General features: G+C 43.5%; 3 protein-coding genes across 3 annotated transcripts; all 3 read right to left on the bottom strand.

Moving 5' to 3' along the window:
• Positions 1 to 2,739: 2,739 nt before the first annotated feature.
• On the bottom strand, positions 2,740 to 3,288 carry LOC311007232 (gamma-crystallin M2-like; the record flags this gene model as incomplete). The annotated part of the gene is made up of 1 exon (XM_084000343.1): positions 2,740 to 3,288. One exon carries the CDS (start codon positions 3,286 to 3,288, stop codon positions 2,740 to 2,742), a length of 549 nt encoding a protein of 182 aa, XP_083856469.1.
• A 6,321-nt stretch (positions 3,289 to 9,609) lies between these two features.
• On the bottom strand, positions 9,610 to 10,158 carry LOC311007200 (gamma-crystallin M2-like; the record flags this gene model as incomplete). The annotated part of the gene is made up of 1 exon (XM_084000299.1): positions 9,610 to 10,158. One exon carries the CDS (start codon positions 10,156 to 10,158, stop codon positions 9,610 to 9,612), a length of 549 nt encoding a protein of 182 aa, XP_083856425.1.
• Positions 10,159 to 18,046: 7,888 nt separating this feature from the next.
• LOC311007201 (gamma-crystallin M2-like) lies at positions 18,047 to 18,595 on the bottom strand (the record flags this gene model as incomplete). Its single annotated transcript, XM_084000300.1, has 1 exon — positions 18,047 to 18,595. One exon carries the CDS (start codon positions 18,593 to 18,595, stop codon positions 18,047 to 18,049), a length of 549 nt encoding a protein of 182 aa, XP_083856426.1.
• Between the last annotated feature and the right edge of the window lie 5,034 nt (positions 18,596 to 23,629).

Below are 23,629 nucleotides of genomic sequence, written 5' to 3'. Positions count from 1 at the left end.
CTATGCACCATGCAGTCAGGGCTCCCGCCTACTACTGAACAATTCGGTGAATAGAGTTTTTGAGCAAATCTTTTTAATGAACTGATTCTGGTGATTTAGTAATCTCAAAGAGAAAAAGAAAGAACTGCTTTTCTCAACATTATTGAAAAGTGACCAAATGACTCGGGATCATAAATTTGATTCTGAAAACATTTGGGATTACGTAAAAACACAAATAAAAATATATTAATCATAGGTCTACTCAGTTTTAGACAATGTTACATGGAAATGCTACGTATTATAACTTTAAAGGACTTTGACTGGGATATGGATCAGATTTTATCAGGACTTGTGGGCTTTACTGTGTATTTATATGGAGAGCACTTAAGATTTCAGCCCAATTTTACTGCACTGACAGAGAAGAGAAAAATTCGGTTTTAAATTGTTTTTCAATAAACCAGTTGGTTGGTACAATTAAGGTGTTGAACTTTGATCATCATGCCATCATTGACCATTATTTAAAGACTCTGGAAACCCAAATCCACAAAAGCCTCCTAACTATGTATTTTAGGGTCTTATGTACATATTATTAAACATGTAAAAATAATTAGAAAAAAGTTTCCATCCAAATTCAAAATATTTGTCTTTTAAGGTTTTGTATAGTAGGTTTGAATTGGGCGGAGTTATCTCTGGGATTTATCACGCAATAAATCCTAACCACTCATAAATCGCCACGTCAGTTCTCTCATCCAGCCCCCCAGTGGCAGCGAACAAAACCGTTCTGCTAACGGTCGCTCCTCTCAAGTCACAACCAGACAGTGTTAATTTTGTCAGCTATTTTTCAATTTAGTTTTAGTCTTAGTCTTGTGTCAAATGCCCTTATAAGTTTTAGTCATATTTAGTCAGCTTGTATTCTTTTTTGTTTAATCACATTTAGTCGACGAAAAGTCTTGGCATTTTAGTCTAGTTTTAGTCAAAGAAAATCCAAAGTATTTTAGTCTAGTTTTAGTCAATAGTCTTTTTTTAGTCTTTGAAAGCAGATTGACAGTAGGCTATGTTAATCACAACTAATCTACTCAAACCAATAGATTCATTTTAGTCTTTTTCTCACTCATCTCACAAGATTTATGTCATTGACAGCTGTCAGATGAGCCAACTTTCCAGCTTGTGTGTGCGTTTATGTAGGCTATTTGTCAGTATCTAAACAGAGATGCACACACACACACACACACAGCGCAGAAGCGACCGACCAGCGCGGAGACGCGTCCACGCCAGGGACACACCGGCCGCAGAAGCGCCGCGGAGCCCTTTGATGTTAACGATGTGTCGTTCATACCAGCGCCGCGGCGCAGCCCCGTGTGATCCTGTCAAGCCGGGCAGGAAGTCGCACAAAGAAACAACGAGAGAATCCGGTTAATTTTCAAAATAAAACACAGCGATTGACAAATGCAATGAAGTGAACGGGAGGGCTCCGGCTCGCACATGATCTCCGTTGCTCGGAGCTTCGCAGTGATTCCGCCGCCGGTTTACAGCGCCCGCAGCCCCCCTGTGACGAAAAAAGAAAGAGACATTTTATTAAGTTTTTATTTGATTAAGTAGATTTCGTCTCGTCTTTTTTCGTCAACAAAAAATGCGTGTAAATTTCGTCACAGTCAGTGTTAAGGGCATTGATTTCGTCTCGTCTTCGTCTCGTTTTCGTCATGAAAAAAAACATCGTTGGCGAATATTTTTCGTCTCGTCTCGTCTGACGAAATTAACACTGCAACCAGAGCCATACAACCAGTGTGGCGATCAGCATTTAGCATTTATTAGCTTTCCAGCGTGACCTACCTTGTCTGTGTGTGTGTCTGTCTGTGTGCGTGCCCACAACTCCTCACAACTCCTCTCTACATACAGCCGATAGAGCCGTTTTTTTGGGGGGGTGAGGGGAGGGAGGGAGGGTGTGTGTAAATTGGCGATTAGCTTTTAGCATTTATTAGCTTTCCAGCGCGACCTGCCTTGTCTGTGTGTGTGTCAGTCAGCCCCTCCTGGCGCTCACACAGACAGAGGTTAAAATCTTTTTTTTTTTCTGTGAGACTACAACCAAAGACGGTCATGACGCTCCAAAACGAAGCTGGTAGTCTAGTTAGCTGCTAAAAAGCATCAATCATTCGATACACGTCCTCCGGTGAGGACTTTTTTTAACGGTCGCCATTGACGTGTTGCTATGACATTGTTTGAAGTGGGCGGGGCCAGAGAGATGTCAATCAAGACGAGGGAGCTGTCAATCATAATGTTATCTGCCACGCCCACACTGTCCTGACCAGTGGCCTCAATAGCAAAATGAGCTGTTTTTAAACCAGGTTTTCTAATAGTTATGAATAGTTATTGTCACTCAGACTTTTGTGGATGCTTAATGAGGCACTTGACTTTGATATAATATAAGCATTTTTACTATATATAGTCAGGTTTCCAAAGGCTTTAAGGTTATTGAATGCTTAGTTCCAGGGTGACTCTTGGGAAATAATTAGAATGAAAAAGAGGAAGAGAAAAAGTCCAAACATCAACATATTATTTTATAACAAAGTAGATTTTATTTGTATGATCTTAAGGAGGCTGGCATCATTCTCTTTAACAGCCACACCTCAGTCAGAGACATGTGTATGTGCAGTTCAGTGGTCTTCAATCTTTCTCGTCAATTTGCTGCAGTCAGCATCCAGTGTATGTTGCTGCAGATGAGTTGCTTTGTAACGAATTGCTGCATCACCACCACGTTGTCATCTAGTAGCAGGAATCCATGATGCGCCTCATGCTCATGAACCTCATGCCACTCATGCCCATGCTGCTGAAGTTTCTGTACTCTCCGGGCCTCATGTACCACATTCTTCCTCTGTAATTGGGCTGCTCGTACATCAGCCAGTGGCCCTCCATCACGTTGCAGGACATGAAGTTGGACATTCTGTAGCGGTCCATGATGTTGTCGCAATCCTCCATCATCTCATGCATCTGGCCCATGAAGTTGTCTCTCTCGTAGATCCTCATCCTGTAGGAGCCTCTGTACATGGGGATTGTACGGCAGGACCTGATGCAGTCGTTCATGCCCATCATGCTCATGTAGTCAGCATACTCGCCCCTCCTCATGAAGTACTGGTTTCCCATGAAGTTGGTGCGGTCGTAGACCATGAAGCAGCCCCTCTCCACCCTGCAGGAGTGGCAGCGGTTCAGGTAGGAGGACATGTCGGGGCAGTCGCTCATGCAATCATAGGAGCGGCCCTGGAAGTTCCTCTCCTCGTAGAAGGTGATCTTTCCCATCATGTTCATGCCAGACATGTTTGCCAGGTGTTGTTGCTGTAGGTGTACTACTGCTGCTGCTGTTGGTGGTACTGCTGCTGGAGCTGAACTGCTTGTCTACCTGCTGGAGACCTTCCTTTTTATACCTGAAAAGCAGAGGGCCCCTTTGTGAAAACAGCCTGACCCGGCAACATACCATAGAAGCCCATTGAGGACTAAGGGTTTTCAACATTTACAGCTGTTTGCCCTAAAAAAAAACCCATAGAGAGGCGGTTTTACTTAGACAAAACCTTTTTGAAAGGGTTAACAAAGACTGTCTCAACCTCTTCTAACCACATGATAGGCATAGCTAATCATCAAACTTGATCTCAAGATTTACTTTAAGGTTTAGTTTTTTACTAGTAGCCAAATTATCTGCAGAAGTCTCCTCATAACAAAAACAACCGAGTGATTACAACAAATAAAAACATAGAATTAAGCAGTTTAGAGTCAGTGCTTTACTTATGCTATGCAGTCGACATGAGATGTCAGAGGGGTGGGAGCCTTAGATTATGGCCAACCTGCTCTGATGCCAACTCTGCTCTGGAGCATTCTCTGTTAAGCTTGTTTGGATTTGATATGAACTAAAAATGTGCAAATGTTGATTAAAATGCAAATCTTTTTAATCAACTGATTCTGGTGATTTAGTAATCTCTAAAGAACTGCTTTTCTGAACACTATTGAAAAGTGACCGAATGATCAGTACTCTGGATCATGAATTTGATTCTGAAAACATTTGATTTTGAAAACATTTGAGATTACGTAAAAACACAAATACGTAAAAACACAAATAAAAATATATCTATCATAGGTCTACTCAGTTTTAGACAATCTTATATAGAAATGCTACGTATTATAACTTTACAGGACTTTGACTGGGATATGGATCAGATTTTATCAGGACATGTCCTCTGTGGGCACTATGTATTTATGCGGAGAGCACCGAAGATGTCAGCCCTATGTTATTGCACTGACAGAGAAGAGAAAAAAAAAGTTTTTTGTCAGGAACTCAAAGGCAACACAATACAGACTCAGAGGGTTCAGGCAGAATCAGGGTCGTTTATTCGAAAAAGGGTGAAAACCAGGAGGTCAATTAATCATGCAACAGTACAGATCCAGCAGGCTAGCTCAAAGGTCAAAGCTCGAAACAGGTCACACGAAGAACACTCAGGGAAATAATGCTGGAACACTCACAATGACATGATGAGACAATCTGGCACAGGAGGAATGGGAAGCACAGCTTATAAACCACACACTAGGGAGACAACGAGACACAGGTGAAACACATTGGGGCGGGGAAGACAATCACACAACTCGGGAAACTTGACATGAAGACAGGGGGTAGGACACAGACTTCAAAATAAAACAGGAAATGAGACAAAGACAGAAAACTCAACTAAAAACCTAGCAATAGACAGTCTTATGTCTGGACCACATGTTACATTATGTGGTCCTGACAGTTTTCATTTGTTTTTCAATAAACCAGTTGGTTGGGACAATTATAATTTAAGCCATCGGGGGCAAGGATTCTAACAGATTTTAACAGATTAACGTCCTGCTCCGCCAGACCACCTCACCTGACAGCATGGGAAATACCTGTCAGCTGTCAGTTTTCAACCTGCAGTGGCCAAACCCTTCATAAAAAAAACAGAATCTACTGAGCCGACCTCACCGCAGCGGGCCTGACTCAGGCCACTTCCGGTAAGTTTCCTACTACTCAGCCTACCTTATCCACATTCCCGAGTTGATTTCTCCGCGGCATGTAAGTCTCCGCTCCGGTGTTCTGCACTCTTCAGCCAATAGTTCCCACGAAACTCCACCACCGTCTGTCGCGTCTTGCTGGCTCTGTGTTCTCCCCGCTGCATTACATTCAGAAACATCAAGAATATCAATCCATCAACTCTCTCAGCCGCTATAAATTCTCTCCCAAGCGCCGACCACTTAACCACACCCGAGGATCTGACATCTCATTATAACTATGAATTCAAAAACCTCCTGGACACACTGGCACCATTAAAAACACGGTCTGTCACCTTCACACGCTCTGCCCCCTGGTACACCCCGGAACTTCATGGACTCAAAACTGAAGGACGCCGTCTGGAATGCCTCTCAAGAAAAACCGGTCTCACTATTCACAATAACATGTACCACAATCACCTGCTGAAATATAAAGATGCCATTGCCAAGGCCAAAACGGACTACTATACCTCTGTTATTGGGACTGCTGAAGGAAACACATGCACTCTGTTCACCACACTCAACAATATGTTACGCCCCCCGGATACTCTTGCCTCTCACATGTACTCTACTACCCTCTGCAATAAATTCATGTACTTTTTCAGTGGCAGCATATCTAGCATTCATGATCAATTACCTCCTCCATGCAAAATCACAGACTGCAACGACTACCTTGATCCTGCTCCACCTCTCATATCCTCATTCCCTAACTTTTATCTCCCAACTATCACAGAAATATCCACCTACATACAGAAATCCAAGTCATCCACCTGTAGTCTTGACCCTCTCCCTACAAATCTGGTTCAACTCTGTCTCCCATCTCTTTTCCCATTGATTACTGACACCATACACTCCGCCCTCTCCTGTGGCTCCATTCCAGCCCTCCTTAAAACAGCAACAATCACTCCTATACTCAAAAAACCTGGACTGGACCCCAATGGCCTCAGTAACTTCCGACCAATATCAAACCTTCCCTTTCTGTCCAAAATCCTGGAAAAAGTTGTTGCTGCACAGGTCCATAACCATCTCACACACAATACCCTCTATGAACAGTTTCAATCTGGTTTCCGTCCTCATCACAGCATTGAAACAGCTCTGGCAAAAATCACCAACGACCTTCTCATGGCAGCAGATTCTGGACATCTCACCATACTCATCCTCCTTGATCTCACCACAGCTTTCGACACAATCTCCCCTAGCATCCTCCTCTATCAGAAGAACTATCAATCCCAACCTCCCCAGTCACTTGTGGTGTGCCACAGGGCTCTGTCCTTGGCCCCCTCCTCTTCATTATCTACCTACTCCCCCTTGGCAATATCTTCAGGAATCACGGACTCAACTTTCATTGCTATGCAGACGACACCCGGCTCTATCTCTCCTGTAATCCTGGCTCCACACTTCCTCCACCCCCTCCTGTACTATTTGCAAGATGTCAAAACCTGGTTTTCTCACAACTTTCTTAAACTCAACGGAAATAAAACAGAACTCCTTTTTGTTGGCACTAAATCTACATTATCTAAATCAAACAGTTTCCCACTAGTCATCGATAACCCCACTGTCTATCTCTCCCCTCAGGTCAAGAGCCTGGACAGCACCCTCTCCTTCACTGCCCATATACTGTAAATAACATCACCGGGTCTGCATACTTTCATCTCCGCAATATCAATCGCCTTCGCCCATCCCTCTCACCTAATAGCACTTCCATATTGGTCAACGCCCTTGTCAGATCCCGTCTCGATTACTGTAATGCACTTCTACATGGTCGGCCACAGAAATCCCTCAATAAACTGCAATTAGTCCAGAATTCAGCTGCACGTGTCATTTCCAGAACCCCATCCACACAGCACATCACTCCTGTCCTCGAACAGCTTCACTGGCTTCCGGTCCACCTCCGCATTGACGTCAGGGTCCTGCTCCTCACATTAAAGGCCCTCCATAACCTTGCACCTCCATACCTCACCGAACTCCTCCGTACCTACACACCTTCCCGCAAACTCAGGATCTCCTCTGCTTCACTCCTCTTCACCCCCTCTGCCCACTTAGCCACAATGGGACTAAGATATTTTAGCTGCAACGCCCTTCGGCTCTGGAACAAACTCCCACAGCACATCCGAACTTCAACAACACTGTCAACCTTCAAGTCACATCTCAAAACACACCTTTTCAGACTGGCCTAGCTCATTAACATATTGTATTTCTTTGTCCTTGTTTACTGTTGCTTATTGTTTTATTCTTGTCTATTATTATTGTTTTATTATTGCTTCATTGTTTGTTTTATTATTTTACTAATTGTACTTTTAATTGTTTTAATTGTTTTATTGTAAGGTGACCTTGAGAGTCCTGAAAGCTGCCTATAAATAAAATGCATTATTATTATTATTATTATTATTATTATTATTATTATTATTATTATTATTATTATTATTATTATTATTATTATTATTATTAATTAAGGTGTTGAACTTTGATATCCAATTTCATCTGAACCTGTTTCACAACAAAGTTCATTTTACTTGCCATCATTGACCATTATATAAGGTTATGAAAGCTTAGTTGCAGGGTGACTCTTGGGAAATAATTAGAATTATAGCTGCTGCGCAGCGATGGGTCGGGTCCGGGCTACTTTTGGGCAAATTTAGGCAATTCTGAGCAACAAACAGGAGAATAGGAAGACAAGACAGTTGACCTTATAATGTTCAATTTGCATCAGTTGAGGATTGAACCCACAACCTCGGGAACCAAAGACCGTTGTCTATCGCACTGAGCTAATTGACAAGTGTTATTCAACAGTGGCTTCACAAATTGAGTAAGCCATTCACTGTCCTGTAGGCAGATTTGAAACCACAGTAAAGAGAAAAATCAGTTTTTGAGGTAAAATAATGATATGTATTTGTCAAACATCTACTATGAATCTAAGATGTTAGGAGCCTTCGCACATGGTCCAGTCCAAGCTACGGTATTTGGATTTTTAAATTTAGAGGCTTGCTGTGATGCCACCATTAGGACAATTGTCTTGTGTTTCGTGTTTAGGACAACTGACATTTTGATCTGTCATCATCATCATCATCATCATCATCATCATCGCCCTTGCTGGGTCTCGAACCCACAGCCTCTGACACCAAGAACCAGCTCCTAACTCGCTGAGATAATTGGCTGGTAGTGAGACCTGCTGTGTAGCTTCATTTATCAACTCAGGGAGTCAATGCCCGGGCAGCTGTTGTCAAGGCAGATTTCAAAAAGTCAGAAATTCTATTATCTAAACAAAAATCTGATTATACATAAATTGCATTTAGACAGCAAAACAGCTTGAGGACATCTGACATTTTGATCCGTCATCATCATCATCACCCTTGCTGGGTCTCGAACTCACAATCTCTGACACCAAGAACCAGCTCCTAACTCGCTGAGCTAATTGGCTGGTAGTGAGACCTGCTGTGTAGCTTCATTTATCCACTCAGGTGAGTCAGTGCCCGGGCAGCTGTTGTGATGAAATGGTCAAAATTTCAGAAATTCAGTCATCTGAACAAAAATCTGATAATACATAAATTGCCTCTTGACAGCATGGAAATGTTGGTGATTTGTTTTTAATGATAAGTGTTTTGCTTCATAAGAGAAAATATGATGTTTATAAATTCCACTCTCACATTGGCTGCAGTTGTTCCCATGAGAGCAGAATTCAAAATGTTCTCAAAAATTCCGTTTTTGAGATAAAATTCTGATATTTGCCAAACTTCATCAACCATGACTCCAGAATATTGTCATTTTTTTCAGGAACATTGAAAATGTATTTATCAAGAATTTGATGGTATGTTTACAGTACTGTTTACAGTCAAACGTTTTCATGCACTGTTGGCTCAATTTTTGCTTAATCAAAAATCCGAGAAACAAGTTTTGTGGAGGACGCTCTGGAGATGCTCTGTAGCAAGTTTGGTGTCAATTGAGCAAAAATTGTGGGAGGAGATACATTTTAAAAGTTTTACAGTATTGAAAAAAACAGAGTGATGGACTTCATAATTTGTAATACGTTTAAGTGGACAAAAGTTTCAGCAGTATTGAGGCTACATTGTGGTGAAGTTTCAACACTGTAGCATCTACCGTTTGTTTGGTAGGAATTTTTAAAGTTTTTAAATTTAAACGCTTATTGTGCCCCCACTAGGAGGGGGGGGCACATGTCCTTGGAGTTGAGTGAATCTGGCATGGGGTTGGATGTTTCTGTGAAGTTTGGTGAGATTTCACCCATGGGAAGTATGACTTCCTTGGAAGAAGAAGAAAGAAGAAGAAGAAGAATTCCTAGGAATACAATAGTGTCCTGGCAGCTGCGCTGCCCGGACCCTAATGAAAAAGAGGAAGAGAAGAAGTCCAAACATCAACATGTTATTTTATAACAAAGTAGATTTTATTTGTATGATCATAAGGAGGCTGGCATCATTCTCTTCAACAGCCACACCTCAGTCAGAGACATGTGTATGTGCAGTTCAGTGGTCTTCAATCTTTGTCGTCAATTTGCTGCAGTCAGCATCCAGTGTATGTTGCTGCAGATGAGTTGCTTTGTAACGAATTGCTGCATCACCACCACGTTGTCATCTAGTAGCAGGAATCCATGATGCGCCTCATGCTCATGAACCTCATGCCACTCATACCCATGCTGCTGAAGTTTCTGTACTCGCCGGGCCTCATGTACCACATTCTTCCTCTGTAATTGGGCTGCTCGTACATCAGCCAGTGGCCCTCCATCACGTTGCAGGACATGAAGTTGGACATTCTGTAGCGGTCCATGATGTTGTCGCAATCCTCCATCATCTCATGCATCTGGCCCATGAAGTTGTCTCTCTCGTAGATCCTCATCCTGTAGGAGCCTCTGTACATGGGGATCATACGGCAGGACCTGATGCAGTCGCTCATGCCCATCATGCTCATGTAGTCAGCATACTCGCCCCTCCTCATGAAGTACTGGTTTCCCATGAAGTTGGTGCGGTCGTAGACCATGAAGCAGCCCCTCTCCACCCTGCAGGAGTGGCAGCGGTTCAGGTAGGAGGACATGTCAGCGCAGTCGCTCATGCAATCATAGGAGCGGCCCTGGAAGTTCCTCTCCTCGTAGAAGGTGATCTTTCCCATCATGTTCATGCCAGACATCTTTGTCAGGTGTTGTTGCTGTAGATGTACTACTGCTGCTGCTGTTGGTGGTACTGCTGCTGGAGCTGAACTGCTTGTCTACCTGCTGGAGACCTTCCTTTTTATACCTGAAAAGCAGAGGGCCCCTTTGTGAAAACAGCCTGACCCAGCAACATACCATAGAAGCCCATTGAGGACTAAGGGTTTTCAACATTTACAGCTGTTTGCCCTAAAAAAAAACCATAGAGAGGTGGTTTTACTTTGACAAAACCCTTTTGAAAGGGTTAACAAAGACTGTCTCAACCTCTTCTAAAATCTTCTAACCACGTGATAGGTATAGCTAGTTTTGATCTCAAGCTTTCCTTTAAGGTTTCGGTTTTTACTAGTAGCCAATAGTCTCCTCATAACAAAAACAACCGAGTGATTACAACAAATAAAAACATAGAATTAATCAGTTTAGAGTCAGTGCTTTGCTTATGCTATGCAGTCGACATGAGATGTCAGAGGGGTGGGAGCCTTAGATTATGTCCAACCTTTGAACAGGACATCTCTGAGCAGCACTGTATTTGCATTCCTTTTTTTCTCTGGTAACTTGAGTTTCAGATGTCCATTAACTAAAATCCTCCATCTGGTTAAAAAATGAAGTTGACAATGACCAATGTGTAAATACTGTATGTATCTTAAAACTGGGTAGAAAGTCCTTTTTTAAGATTTAATCTTAATGTGACAGTTGAGGTTCCTGTCACTATGCCTCCAATTGATCATGTGCCCTGGCTACTTGGCCAAGGGGATGTCCCTTTGGGTGACTGGCAAGCGCGCATGACTATTACCCGGGAGGTGTGGGTTCAATCCCCGCCCGGGCCCTCTTCACCTTGCCACATTCTGGCGTTGTTGGCAGGATCCATGTAGTACTAGTGGTGGGTCCATGGATTCCTAATGTGTGGCAGCCTGCGCGGAAGCACGAGGACGTGCTTGTGAAAAGAGGGGGAGAGATGTGACAGTTGAGGTTCCTGTCACTATGCCTCCAATTGATCATGTGCCCTGGCTACTTGGCCAAGGGGATGTCCCTTTGGGTGACTGGCAAGCGCGCATGACTATTACCCGGGAGGTGTGGGTTCAATCCCCGCCCGGGCCCTCTTCACCTTGCCACATTAATCTGGTTTACGTCCTCATCACAGCATTGAAACAGCTCTGGCAAAAATCACCAACGACCTTCTCATGGCAGCAGATTCTGGACATCTCACCATACTCATCCTCCTTGATCTCACCACAGCTTTCGACACAATCTCCCCTAGCATCCTCCTCAATCGCCTAATCTCCATTGGTTTAACTCACACCACTCTTTCCTGGTTCACCTCCTACCTCTCCGGTCGCACACAGTATGTACAGCTGAAGAACTATCAATCCCAACCTCCCCAGTCACTTGTGGTGTGCCACAGGGCTCTGTCCTTGGCCCCTTCCTCTTCATTATCTACCTACTCCCCCTCTGCAATATCTTAAGGAATCACAGACTCAACTTTCATTGCTATGCAGACGACACCCGGCTCGCAAGATGTCCAAACCTGATTTTCTCACAACTTTCTTAAACTCAACGGAAATAAAACAGAACTCCTTTTTGTTGGCACTAAATCTACATTATCTAAATCAAACAGTTTCCCACTAGTCATCGATAACACCACTGTCTATCCCTCCCCTCAGGTCAAGAGCCTAGGCACAGAGGACGCTGTGGCCTGCCTGCTGCACCTCCTCCTCCAGCACCTGGACTCCCCAGGCAACTTCGCCAGGATCCTTTTCGTGGACTTCAGCTCCGCCTTCGACTCCCTACAGAAACACCTGCTGATCCGGAAGCTACACCACTTCAACATCCCCCCCCATCTGATCCACCTCACCCACAACTTCCTGACCGACAGACTGCAAGCAGTAAGGGTGGGCTCAACCACATCCCCTGTACTCACCATCAACACCGGGGTCCCACAGGGATGTGTGTTGAGCCCTTTCCTGTACACTCTTTACACCAATGACTGTCTTAGCATTTCACCCACCACATCATATCTCAAATACTCTGACGACACAGCCATCCTTGCACTTCTCTCAGACAACCAATCCACTCTGGACTATCACAACACAGTCACCCATTTCACCAAATGGTGCGCAGACAATCATCTCCAAATCAATGTCAATAAAACAAAGGAATTACTGTTCAGCCCCCCCTCACCCCAGCACCCCACCACCATAAACACCCAAACAGTCGAGACAGTGGACACATTCAAATACCTGGGAATAACTATGGACAACAAACTCACCTTTGATCAGCACACCACGGACATTCAAAAAAGAAGCCAACAAAGACTGTCAGCCATCCGCAAACTCAAAGGACTATACGTTGCACCTCACCTCCTGTTATTGCTCTACCAAAGCATTATTCAACCCATCCTTCTGTACTGCTCCACATGCTTCTTCACCATGCTTTCTGTCACAAATCGGGCCAAACTCACACGCATCACAAACACAGCTGCTAAAATCATTGGTCTCCCCACACCCAACCTCGCAGAACTAAATGAAAAATCCATCAACCGCCTAGCAAACTCCATAGTCCAAGACACCACTCACCCACTGCACAAATACATCACCCCACTACCCTCGGGACGAAGATACAGAACCCTCAAATTCAGGAGGGCTCGCCTGGGAAAAAGCCTGATCCCTGCAGCTATAGCGGCCCTGAAAAGCAGGCCCCGCTGATCAGTCTGTCCAATATTGAATCTGTCTGTCTGCTGTTTCACTGTGTCGTCATGTACTGTATGTTGTCACTGGTGCTGTGGATGTTGTTGTGTATACCATTGTCTGTCTTGTGATGTATTGTCTCTCATTGTGCAGTCTGTGAAAACAAATTTCCCCATGGGGACAAATAAACTTAAACTAAAACTAAAAAAAACTAGGCGTCATCCTGGACAGCACCCTCTCCTTCACTGCCCATATCAATAACATCACCCGGTCTACATACTTTCATCTCTACAATATCAATCTCCTTCGCTCATCCCTCTCAACTAATAGCACTTCCATATTGGTCAACGCCCTTGTCACATCCCGTCTCGATTACTGTAATGCACTTCTGCATGGTCTGCCACAGAAATCCCTCAATAAACTGCAATTAGTCCAGAATTCAGCTGCACGTGTCATTTCCAGAACCCCATCCACACAGCACATCACTCCTGTCCTCAAACAGCTTCACTGGCTTCCGGTCCACCTCCGCATTGACTTCAAGATCCTGCTCCTCACATTTAAGGCCCTCCATAAATTTGCACCTCCATACCTCACTGAACTCCTCCGTACCTACACGCCTTCCCGCAAACTCAAGACCTCCTCTGCTTCACTCCTCTTCACCCCCTCTGCCCACTTAGCCACAGTGGGACTAAGATATTTTAGCTGTACTGCACCTTGGCTCTGGAACACACTCCCACAGCACATCCGAACTTCAACAACACTGTCAACCTTCAAGTCACATATCAAAACACACCTGTTCAGACTGGCCTAGCTCCATTAACATATTGGGCTCTATTTTCGTAAACTAGGCGCAGGCGCGGCGGATCTGCCCTGCGCTTCGCCTTTGCCTCGCCAACGGGGTGTGTCCAGGTGCAGTTTGCAATTTTCGTTCATTGCAAGGCGAGGCGCAGCAGGGCGCAATCCCGCCTCCTTCCCTCCCACCGGCGCAAGTGGCATAGAGGGCAGAGAGAAGACGTGGAGTGGGTTTAACACAGCCGAGTCCGTTCTTCCCCAATCAAATCAGCTCCTCTCCTCGCCTTTAAATCCGACGCAGGCGAGGCGCAAGTTTGATTTCACTGTGGAAGAAGGAGGCAGCAGTGAGACGGGAGGAAACTGATGTTCTGGTCCGGTCCAAGCTCGCAGTGTCCGAATATATGGTCACGCGAACAGACCTCACGGGCTGACTATGCAAAAGTAGTCTGGGAGGGAGGAGGTTACTGTTACTACCCAGGTTTGCTCTGACATATTGAGAGCCGTTGCCCAGTAAAAAAAAAAAAAAACACACACACACACACACCCCTTTTCCATTAATAAAAACACTCATATTTAGTAACCTATATTTAAACCTGTGTGCACAGATCACAACATAAACAAACCGGTATCACACCACTAACTGCGCCACTGGACCAGTTCTAGGCTCTAAGGAGTGGGGAGCAAGAATAATAACACCAGAGACTGTTGCTTTAAGTAGAAAAGGCCGGCAATTTACTGAATGCAAAAACAAATATAAAATACAGTACAAGAAACCAAAATACCCTGCAGGTTCTCAATAATGAGGTAAGTATAATAAATGAAAAATGTATTTCACTCTTTCTTTTTGTTCTTTAGTTCACCTAGTTTATTTTAGTAAAGCTAATCTAAGTTAAGCTAGACCAGTCTCTTTTCTCCTAGGTTATTTTAGTCAGGCTAATTTGAATTAGTTAGACCAGTCTCTTTTTCCTAGGTTGCACCTATTTTAGAATTCCTATTTTACTTCCTGAGTTAACTCTTTTTTCTTTCTTTTACAGGCAAGAAAATACCTTCAATCACAAACAAATCAAAATAGACCACAATTATTCGAATCACATTCAAAAGTATAAACTTAATATGAAAATAAAAAAAAGTATGACACTTTAAATTTAAGTTCAAGTCCAAATGTGAGTTCAAGTGTTCAGTTCAAAGAAAAGTTTCAACTCGATTCAGTCAAAAAATAATAATTCAATCAGTTCTCAGTTCTGTTCAGTTCAGTTCAAACTAGTTCCTGATACTCCTACCACTCTGGCAGCGAGTTACCACACGCAGGAGATTTCCTCACTGATGTGATGGAGAAGTTGAGTTGAAGATCTGGGTCTGGCTCGCCATCTTGAATCCCTACTGAGAATGTGCACGCCCGCACATGGCAGACCAATCTTCGCTCCGACCGAGCTTCCAACCGAGCAAAAAACCTGACCTGTGTAACAGGCCATGAACACAATAAAACTCTTTTTAAATCCTCAAATTACACGAATAAATGTTTCACAGTCTCTGAGTTGTAACGTTACTGCTACAGTGTTTTTTCATCTCAAAATGGCAGCGGAGCAGCCTCTTTTAACTCACGGCTCCGTCTCCCGCACTAATTACTGCACATATCTTTAATTTACACAGCTTACACACACTTTTATAACATTCACAGTCTTCATAAACCCAAAATATTAACTGGTCAACAGTTTATGACGGAGCATTTCCTTGTAAACAGCTACGTTTTTAGCGTTAGCTCTCCGCCAGAGAAAAAAAGTACAACACGGTGAAAATGCAAGAAAATAAACACAAAACTCACCAAAACCGATGTGGCTTAGTTCTCATAAAATCCCTGTCAGTTCCAGACCAGGTAAGTTATGTTTTTCAACTGTAATATTGACTTTTTCACTCCTTTTCCTGCTAATTTACCCCCGCTCGTTTTCTCGTGTTTTCTAGCGTTTTCTCCTCCGTTCTCTCCCTCGGGTTTCTGCTGCAGCGTCACTGAGGTGCTGCGTCTGTGTCGCTGGTCCCTTAAAGGGGCAGCAACATTATTCTCTGTCAACAGACTTTTAATCTTCAACATTAAATTACTGTTGTAACATTTTTAATTAACTCTGATGAATTAATTTACATTAAATGAATCACTTTTAACTTTCAAACTTATTTATGCAGCTTTTATTCAACTATTTATTCTTATTTATGTCATATTTTTAACTCTTTCGCGACCACACTAATTCTTCAGCACATCCGCTCAGGACCACATGTTTTTGGCTATTTGTTTACCTTTTATCTCACGGCGAACCGAACTATGTACGTCACCTAGAAACAAACGGTCTTCACGTGGTTGAAGAGTGACTTTACAACGTGCTTTTCGAAAAAACGGCGAGTTTTTCTGCCGTTTCGTTCGTGAGTACGAAGGAGGAGAAGAGAGCTGGGTTTCTCCAAAAACGGAGCTCCCGCTCTAGTTTCAGAGAAAAACGCACTTTTGTGTCAAGTGGCAATCTGCTCATTTTACCGGTAATCTGCAGTGTGGCATGTCTCCCAAATCATTTCTACGGCTAAATAAATATATTTGTAGGTAAATCTGGGGGGGGTGGCAGCCTGGAGAGCAGCGGTGCAGCGGTGCAGGTCTCTGGCCGCAGCGCAGCAGCTCCGTGACACTGCTGTGTGACTGGCCGGCGATGAGTGCTCTGGGGCGGGGGCGGCCGGTCACAGCCCCCGCTGCTCAGCGCCCGCTCCGCTGCACCGTGAAAACAGCTGTGATAAACGGGCTTTCAGATCCGAGTCTCCAAACCAGAAACGTTTGTAAACAACACCGGAAAAACTCGCCAGATTTGTCGTCGGTCGCTTTTGTCAAAAGAGGGTTTGGAAAGCCGCCAGATTCAGCGAGAAAGTTGCAACACTGTAGCCGACAGCCGCACAGCGCTGCACGCTGCCCCCAGAGCAGCATTCAAGGAGAACGATTACTCAAACAAAACCAAGATCACACAGTTTATAAAAAACATTATGTTTTGGTTTTAGTTTAAAACAGTTTTACATATCAGAGGACTACCATATTCACACACAGGGTACCTCAGAGTGTCTATTATCTTAATCTGTAAAAAAACGGTTTTGACGAGTTTACTCGTCAATGGTCGTGAACGTTCGGCAGGCTGTGACGAGTTTACTCGTCAATGGTCGCGAAAGAGTTAACATGGGTTACAGAGGCATCGCGGAGCGTCTCTCTTTTTCTTTTTTCTTTAGAATTTACCTGAGATGGGGGATGTGAATATCTGCTCACTATCTGATGTCGAGGCTGATTGTGGTTTGCTGAGAGAGATTATAGTTTATTTGTTTTCGGTTTTTCGTTATGGTCGCGTGACGATGCGGCCGCCCGCCCGCTAATAAATCAATAAGTAAATAAATAAATATAGCGGATCATCGCAACGGCACAGTGTGTAGTGTCAACATAGCAGCGACATGCAGTCATCCACCCTCACTGTCCTGCTCTTGGGACACCCACAGCTGCTTTTTAGTCCCAGTCCCTCAATGGTTTCATCTCTGTTAATTCAGTCAGGTGGAGTTTCCATTACGCATGCCGACAGCCTTTGATCTGTCATCAGTGTGACGGGACAATCGATATACTGTAGATATACTTGTATGTGCTGATTCAGATAGTTACAATAAATAGGGGTTATTGTGATTATTAATTGCATTTAAATGTGCCTGGAACTTTGGAAACCTGCCTGTGAGGTCTTGGTGACGTGGGCGCACTGCGCTCTGGGCAGTCAAATTACCACTGCGCTGGCTGCGCTTCGCCTTGCGCTGAGAGTACACCAGGTTGGAGCTGGCGAGCTTTCGATGCACTCACATTATTGTTGTTTTATTATTGCTTCATTGTTTGTTTTATTGTTTTACTATTTGTACTTTTAATTGTTTTATTGTAAGGTGACCGTGAGAGTCCTGAAAGCTGCCTATAAATAAAATGCATTATTATTATTATTATTATTATTATTATTATTATTAATTAATTAAGGTGTTGAACTTTGATATCCAATTTCATCTGAACCTGTTTCACAGCAAAGTTAATTTTACTTGCCATCATTGACCATTATATAAGGTTATGAAAGCTTAGTTGCAGGGTGACTCTTGGGAAATAATTAGAATGAAAAAGAGGAAGAGAAGAAGTCCAAACATCAACATGTTATTTTATAACAAAGTAGATTTTATTTGTATGATCTTAAGGAGGCTGACATCATTCTCTTCAACAGCCACACCTCAGTCAGAGACATTTGTATGTGCAGTTCAGGGGTCTTCAATCTTTGTCGTCAATTTGCTGCAGTCAGCATCCAGTGTATGTTGCTGCAGATGAGTTGCTTTGTAACGAATTGCTGCATCACCACCACGTTGTCATCTAGTAGCAGGAATCCATGATGCGCCTCATGCTCATGAACCTCATGCCACTCATGCCCATGCTGCTGAAGTTTCTGTACTCGCCGGGCCTCATGTACCACATTCTTCCTCTGTAATTGGGCTGCTCGTACATCAGCCAGTGGCCCTCCATCACGTTGCAGGACATGAAGTTGGACATTCTGTAGCGGTCCATGATGTTGTCGCAATCCTCCATCATCTCATGCATCTGGCCCATGAAGTTGTCTCTCTCGTAGATCCTCATCCTGTAGGAGCCTCTGTACATGGGGATTGTACGGCAGGACCTGATGCAGTCGCTCATGCCCATCATGCTCATGTAGTCAGCATACTCGCCCCTCCTCATGAAGTACTGGTTTCCCATGAAGTTGGTGCGGTCGTAGACCATGAAGCAGCCCCTCTCCACCCTGCAGGAGTGGCAGCGGTTCAGGTAGGAGGACATGTCGGGGCAGTCGCTCATGCACTCATAGGAGCGGCCCTGGAAGTTCCTCTCCTCGTAGAAGGTGATCTTTCCCATCATGTTCATGCCAGACATGTTTGCCAGGTGTTGTTGCTGTAGGTGTACTACTGCTGCTGCTGCTGCTGCTGCTGGTGGTACTGCTGCTGGAGCTGAACTGCTTGTCTACCTGCTGGAGACCTTCCTTTTTATACCTGAAAAGCAGAGGGCCCCTTTGTGAAAACAGCCTGACCCAGCAACATACCATAGAAGCCCATTGAGGAATAAGGGTTTTCAACATTTAAAGCTGTTTGCCCTAAAAAAAAACCCATAGAGAGGCGGTTTTACTTAGACAAAACCCTTTTGAAAGGGTAAACAAAGACTGTCTCAACCTCTTCTAAACTCTTCTAACCACATGATAGGCATAGCTAGTCTTGATCTCAAGCTTTCCTTTAAGGTTTAGGTTTTATAGTAGCCAAGTTATCTGCAGAAGTCTCCTCATAAGAAAACCGAGTGATTACAACAAATAAAAACATAGAATTAAACAGTTTAGAGTCAGTGCTTTGCTTATGCTATGCAGTCGACATGAGATGTCAGAGGGGTGGGAGCCTTAGATTATGTCCAACCTTTGAACAGGAGATCTCTGAGCAGCACGGCATTTGCGTTCCTTTTTTTCTCTGGTAACTTGAGTTTCAGATGTCCATTAACTAAAATCCTCCATCTGGTTAAAATATGAAGTTGACAATGACCAATGTGTAAATACTGTATGTAGCTTAAAACTGGGTAGAAAGTCCTTTTTTTAACATTTAATCATAATCTGGTTTCCGTCCTCATCACAGCATTGAAACAGCTCTGGCAAAAATCACCAACGACCTTCTCATGGCAGCAGATTCTGGACATCTCACCATACTCATCCTCCTTGATCTCACCGCAGCTTTCGACACAATCTCCCCTAGCATCCTCCTCAACCACCTAATCTCCATTGGTTTAACTCACACCACTCTTTCCTGGTTCACCTCCTACCTCTCCGGTCGCACACAGTATGTACAGCTGAAGAACTATCAATCCCAACCTTCACCAGTCACTTGTGGTGTGCCACAGGGCTCTGTCCTTGGCCCCCTCCTCTTCATTATCTACCTACTCCCTCTCGGCAATATCTTTAGAAATCACGGACTCAACATTCATTGCTATGCAGACGACACCTGGCTCTATCTCTCCTGTAATCCTGGCTCCACACTTCCTCCACCCCCCTCCTGTACTGTTTGCAAGATGTCAAAACCTTTTGGTTTTCTCACAACTTTCTTAAACTCAACGGAAATAAAACAGAACTCCTTTTTGTTGGCACTAAATCTACATTATCTAAATCAAACAGTTTCCCACTAGTCATCGATAACACCACTGTCTATCCTTCCCCTCAGGTCAAGAGCCTAGGGCTGCGTTCCAAAAACAGGTTGAGTTTCCCTCGCTCACTTGCCCTCAGCCCTTGCTATTACGTCACACGGAGGCTACTTGGAGAGTGGAGGGAAAGTGGGCGGGGGAGGAGTAGAAGAGGTAAACGGAACGCACCTGCCCTCGTTCACTAACAGCTGGGACAATCACTGGTCGACCACATGTCGTAGGTGTAGCGCTGTACTGCCTCTTAAGGAGGGGGGGGGGGGGGGGGGGGGGATTGGCCGGTTTACGGTGAAAATTCAATAGGCTACTCTATAATATCAATATATACTACTCTTTCTCTCTGTCTGTCACTGATGATGAGCTCTGCTTCATCATCAGACCAATCCAGATTAAAATCCCTTATTAAACTACACATCAACACTGGCACAGCAACTATGTGAATATGAAACATCAGATTAAGGCTCTTTAGACACGTTTTTTTTGTGACAAATAAGTTTGCCTATTATATATCTCTACTAGCCTACCACTTGTAAATTGTTTGTTCTGACATGTCACTGTTAAACTAGTTTATTGAATTGAATAGGCCTATTTACTGACCCCTTTCATTTATTTTCTTCTTTGGTGGTACAACACACAACTGGTGCTTGAGGTTCATTATCGCCACCGCATTTACGTATTTTTCGTGCACCACTGCAATGCATTGTGGGTGATATACAGCTCTGGAGTGACCATCGATGTTGACTTGATCACTCAGCCCTCAAGGGTTGATCTCACCAAGTTCACTTCAGCTGTTTAGAGAAATGGAACAGCCCTTATGATGGCGGCGGGGATTCCCCCGAGGGCAAGTGCTGAGGGCAAGTGAACGAGGGCGACTCAACCCGCTTTTGGAACGCAGCCCGGGTGTCATCCTGGACAGCACCCTCTCCCTCTATGAGAGGCCGTTTAGGAAATAATTCATATTTGCTTTCACACACACTATTATACTCATACACACACACTACTATACTCTCTTACACACACTAGTACACTCTCTTACACATACTACTATACTCTCTTACACATCGTTAGCCTCATAGCATAATTGCCTAAGTCATATTTGAACATTTTCGGGAAAATAGAAAAAACACAATTTCTAGCAAGCGCAATGGTATTTTTTTTTGATAATGTAACAGCAAGTTCAACCAGACCTGTGAACAAGTTTGAAAAAAAAATAAGACACAACATCAACTCCATAACAAAGAAAAGTGACTTAGGCAGAATATGTCATGACTTAGGCAATTTTGTCTCTTACAGTACATATGTATATAATGATAACTTATACAACAGTTAGTTCCGACCGGTCCCAACCGAGCAATTTGATTGGACAACGAGACATTCCATAGTGCTGATATACAGTATAACAGCACTGGGACTTTTCACAGACAGTATCACTCCGCTGTTCAGCTGGACAGGAGCTAAGTCAGAGCTACGCTCCCCATACAGGAGCTGCCCCATCTCTCTGCTGCTGCTGCTGCTGCTGCTGCTGCTGCTGCTGCTGCTGCTGCTGCTGCTGCTGCTGCTACAGTTAGAAACGGACCTGAACATTAAAACCTGGACCTGACCTGGTCCGTCTAATTGGAGATAAATCTCTACTAAACCCGGCTGGAAAAAAAATCGCCGCGGGGGCAACTACGTTTTGACGGTGATGTGTTTTGATATTAGCATTAGCTGTTGTTAGCCACGTAGCTCAGCTACTTAGCTTCAACTGTGTTTATATTGATTACATAGCAGATAAACAAATGTAATACGGTATCGATAACGTCTCTGTGTCTTCATGCTGGTCCTGTTGCTGCGGTGCTGATCAGACACGGGCTCAGAACCAGAACCAGCACTGGAAGCAGCTCGGTGGAAAACCTAGTAGCTCGTAGCAAGCTAGTATGAAATGTTTATGTGTTGCCTGGCAACAGCCTTGTCTCCCTTCCAGTTGCAGAACTATTTCTGTTGGCGGAGCCAAAGAAATGATTAAATAAACAAACAAATCATAATCTCTTGTAGTTTATTACTGTTCTAAAAATGCGCTCGTAGCACTGTTGTATAAAAGCAATATCACACTCGAGGTCGTGCTGTTGTACTGTATATCAGCACGGTGTGATTATCTGCGGCACTCGGCCTGCGGCCTCGTGCCTACGACCGAATCACAGCCGTGCTGATATACAGTACAACAGCACTCCCTCTCGTGTGATATTGCTTAAATAACCAAGTCTAACCTTATCTAAGGTGTTTTAAAGTCTAATCTTAACAAAGTTGTTTTAAAGTTTAACCTTATTCAAGTTTTTTTTTTTTTTTTTTGGGGGGGGGGGGGGGGGGGGGCTGTGATCCTACCCGTGCAGGGAAGTTACATAGTGCAGTTTCAGCCGACGCGACCCGGCTCAGGCTGCAGCGGCAGCACCATTCATCCTATTAACCATTTTTCTACCATTGCAATGAGTCTGGAAACATTATTTTAAGGCCGAAAAACTCTGCAATATTGCTTTAACCTTACCTAAGTTGTTTTAACCTTAACTAAGTTGTTTTACCCTCACCTAAGTTGTTTTTAACCTTGCCTAAGTTGTTTTTAACCTTGCCTAAGTTGTTTTACCCTCACCTAAGTTGTTTTAATCTTAACGAAGTTGTTTTAACCTTAACTAAGTTGTTTTTCCCTCACCTAAGTTGTTTTAACCTTAACTAAGTTGTTTTAACCATACCTCAGTTGTTTGAACAATATCAAAGTTGTTTTAACCGAACCTCAGTTGTTTGAACAATATCAAAGTTGTTTTAACAATATCAAAGTTGTTTTAACCTTAACTAAGTTGTTTTAACCTTAGTTATTTTAAATGTCAAACCTTAACCAAAGTTTTAATTAGATGCTATGTGAACTCCTTTTCAGCTGTCTAATGATGAGGGAGGTCATCATAGTACTGGTGGTCCCAATATTTAAATTAAAATGCATTTGCAGAAATGCTTTTTCATTTTAAGAATGCATCTGCATCATTTGACTGATTAATCAACAACCATACTAGTTGGATTTTCATTTTCTTCTTCATAACTGCATATTTTATGCCATAATAAAAAAACAAAGAGCATTGACAAGGCATTTTGAATTATGTGCACTATTTTGCAGATCATGAGAATGAAAATGCAAATAGGATTGATGATTAAATCAAATAATGCAGCCACATTCTTATAATGAAAAAGACTTAAAGGGATAGTTCACCCAAAATTCAAATTTCACTCATTATCTACTCACCCTCATGTCGACGAAGGGCTGGGAGAATTTTCAGAGTCTCGGAGTTACGGGGGGGTCCGCGCAGCAGTATTTGTCCATATAATGGTTGTGAATGGTGCTCACTTTTCTTCGTCCAAAAAGACACACCAAAAAACATCCAAATACCTCCATACTGCTCGTCTGTAATGTCCCTCTTGTATTGAAGCCCCGACATGAGAAATTGTTCCGAAAAAAAATTAAATAAGTCTATATTTTAAGCTTGTTTGTAGTGGAAGCTCCCAGTGTCTCAGTTCACTGCTCTTCCTGTGCACTGACCGGCGGAACAATTTCTCATGTCGGCTCTTCAATACAAGAGGGACATTACAGACGAGCACTATGGAGGTATTTGGATGTTTTTTGTTGTGTCTTTTTGGACGAAGAAAGGTGAGCACCATTCACAACCATCATATGGCCAGAGCACGGCACAGTCCCGAGACCAGCGGAGCAAGCCGGGC

The sequence above is a fragment of the Trachurus trachurus genome (genome assembly GCF_905171665.1).
Source record: "Trachurus trachurus genome assembly, chromosome: 24".
Lineage (NCBI taxonomy): Eukaryota > Metazoa > Chordata > Actinopteri > Carangiformes > Carangidae > Trachurus > Trachurus trachurus.
Note: the sequence above shows the minus strand (reverse complement) of the source record. Positions and strands in the feature narration are given on the sequence as shown.